Raw genomic sequence first — 3,346 nt, 5'->3', positions numbered from 1 at the left:
ACATTGGTGCATGATTTGAGGCATTTTTCTTTCAGATTTAAGGGCTGGGAAGATTTTCCACTGAGGAAAAAGATATGACTCAGCTGTGTGGAGACCTGATGTATCCTCCTGGGCTTCAGAGAAAGAGGGTCATCACCTCAAGCCTATAGAAATATTGACTTCCTATCTTAGTATCTGAAGCCTGAAAAATTTGGCTTCAAGTCGCCCTTCCAATCTTCTCCTCTGTTACCAACCAACAATACAACCCAAGATCAAACTAATCGAAACCTTAGTTGTGGTCCATATCTTGCCACTTGCTATATTCTCTGTCTGAAAAATTCTTCTGCACAAGACTACTAGGAGAATTGTTTTTCCTAGTTCAGCCAAGCAGAAAGTCCTTTCCCTTCCTAGAACTCCCTGTTCTAGAGGAATTTTATGTATCCTCTTTTAACAGCACTAAACACACGACATTATAATTGTGACCCACTTAAGTTAACCAATCTTAACAGCTAGTCGCAGCATGGAGAGATGACAAAGGAAATGGAATCCATCACTAAGTGTCTTAAAGAATACTTCATATCTTTACTGAAATTTCCATGAGATAGAGACACCGAAGATGGGTCACAGAACACCAGTACCAAACCTTTCTATTTAGCCATATTTTCCCTTTTCTCTGATTCTATTTTTATGATATCTCTTCAAGTATCTCCCATATCTATCTTCTAAATCTTTAGTATGCACTGCTTTCTTCCTCATTGCATTATCCCCTCTTTCTCATTGTCCTCTCTTATTTCTTTCTTAGAATTGGTCCAAGTCCTTTTATATGAAGATCAGTTTACTCCTTTTAAGTTACTCCAAGTCCACCGTTACTCTGTTTAACCCAATAAAGATCCAACATACTATGAATGCAAACAAAAGATCCAGCTTAGAAAGTAGGGAAAGGGAAAAGCTATGAATAGTCTTTAAAATTTTTGTCCTCAATTTAAGTGTCAGTCTCCATTCTCAGGGACTGTGCACTCCTTGATCATGTTTTGGGTTTTGTCTCAATGTGTTTAGTTTTTTGATAACACCAATAGTTAGCATAATGGCTGAGACAAAATAGCTCTTCAGTAAATACTGGTTACTTGAATAATTAAATGAAGGAATAAATGACTGAGTGAATAGAAAGCTCATATTCTACAGGAAATTCATGGAACTGCAAAAATACCTAATTTATGACATTCTAAACCCATTATTACCATGTTCTCAGAGAATTATGCAAATAAGTTCTTTGGAAACTAATTTTTTGAGTCACTTAACAGTAACAATGGTTTTCACTCAACGATGCCACTGCTCATCTATTAAAACCTACGATAAGCCAAATCTCCCCGTCAGCTGGGGTTTCTGTGCAATGACTCACATTGCCTCAGACACTTCTGCACAGAAGTATGCCTGCCAGTTTGCAGCAAAAAGGAAATTGCCCTAGGAAAAATAGCTTCATTTTACTACTCTTGTCTCTCCATGGCATACACACAGACCAGGTATCTAACACTTAAAATGCTCACACTTTTCCTCTATGTGATCAAAGACTGCCCCATTAGAAATTATTTTTGTTGATATTTATATTCCTCTTTATATTCCTAAGAATGATAAGACACTAGAAAAACAATGCACATAGAAGATGAGAACTTAAGCTAGTAAAATGGCACTTCCTTTCACATAAGATTATAGAACTCATTATTCCAGAGTTAAACTAAATTCTGTTATCCATGAGAAGGTGGATGATTTGGATGAGAATCCTTTTACCCATAAGTTGCTTTTACCCATAAATTACCCATTTCTCCTTAATCTAGTTATGAAGGAAAAAAGTAGGCTCTACATTTCTCTCACATTTAAATATCAGGAACAGAAAAATGAGAATTTCAAGAATTAATTGTACCACCAACCCTTATATTTTCTTTGAAACCTCTAGGTGAGAACTAGTCCTGCATTCAGAAAAAAAAGAATTTCTTTAAAAGCAGTCACATTCCCTCTGAGGAGCATTTCCGACACAGTACATTCTTCACAGCTTCTTTCACATCTTTGTTCCTCAAACTATAGATGAGAGGATTGAGCATAGGTGTCACGACTCCGTAGAATAGAGAGATGATTTTGTCTGTGACTTGTACTTTGTCTGCACCAGATGAGTCTTTAGCCTTGGGTTTTGCATACATGAAGAGGATGGTTCCATAGAATATAATCACCACTGTTAGGTGGGCAGAGCAGGTGGAGAAGGCTTTGCGCTTCCCCTCTGCAGAAGGAATCTTCAGGATAGTGGAGAGAATGAAAACATAGGAAACAAAAATGAAAAGTACTGGGACCACAAGAAAAATCATGTTAGCAATAACCATGCTAATGATATTGATGGAGATATCAGCACAGGCCAATTTTAAGACAGCCAAGATTTCACAAGTAAAATGATTAATGACATTATCCCCACAGAAGGGAAGCTGCATCGCAAGAGAGGTTTGCAACACAGAATTGACACCTCCTGCAATCCAGGACCCAGCAGCCATGGGCACATATGAAGTCTTGCTCATAATGATGGGGTATCTCAGAGGGTTACAGATGGCCACATAGCGGTCAAACGCCATCATGCTTAGAAGGACACACTCTGTGGCTCCCATAGCAAAGGAAAGAAACATTTGCACTCCACATCCAGAGAAGGAAATGGTTTTCTTTGATGTTAAAAAGCTGCTGAGAAATAGGGGAATAGAAGAACTGGTATAGCAAATATCCAAGAATGATAAGTTACTGAGGAAAAAGTACATGGGGGTGTGCAGGTGGGTGTCACAGACACTTACAATGATGATGACTCCATTTCCCAGCAGGATCACCAGGTACATACACAGTACCAGCACAAAGTAAATGGCCTCAAGCTCTGGATAGCCAGAAAGTCCCAAAAGGACAAATTCTGTCACAGAAGACTGATTGGTCTTTCCCATGTTAATATTTTCTTTGACTAAAATGACTTCTGCAACAGCCAGAATACATGTGGATCTGTTAGAGCAGTGCTTGCAAGAGTTGTTTGCATCCTTAAGCAGCTTCCCTTAGGGGCAATATGGACTTATAACTGGATACATAGATAGCATAAGACTATAAAATGATCCTCTAACCTCAGTTAGAACTTTAGATCTCATGGAGACTGTAGCTCAAAAAAAAAAAAAAAAAAAAAGCTTTTGTTAGAAAAGAGATTCCGAACACATACAACTGGGTTAGAATTGTGTATCTCACTTACATTATGAATCTGAAATTTTTTGAATGCCACATCACCATAACATTTTGATCAAACAATCCAGAACACAACTAATACATTAGCATCAATGAAAATCACTGTTCTTCAGTTACT

The 3,346-nt window shown here is 37.9% G+C and overlaps 1 protein-coding gene across 1 annotated transcript; it reads right to left on the bottom strand.

The window, feature by feature from the left end:
- Positions 1-1,979: 1,979 nt before the first annotated feature.
- On the bottom strand, positions 1,980-2,942 carry LOC129495159 (olfactory receptor 13C7-like). Its single transcript, XM_055302567.1, has one exon. It carries the CDS (start codon positions 2,940-2,942, stop codon positions 1,980-1,982), a length of 963 nt encoding a protein of 320 aa, XP_055158542.1.
- Positions 2,943-3,346: the final 404 nt, after the last annotated feature.

Source organism: Nyctereutes procyonoides, unplaced genomic scaffold, assembly GCF_905146905.1.
Source record: "Nyctereutes procyonoides isolate TBG_1078 unplaced genomic scaffold, NYPRO_anot_genome, whole genome shotgun sequence".
NCBI lineage: Eukaryota > Metazoa > Chordata > Mammalia > Carnivora > Canidae > Nyctereutes > Nyctereutes procyonoides.
This window is presented reverse-complemented; position numbering and strand designations above follow the sequence as displayed.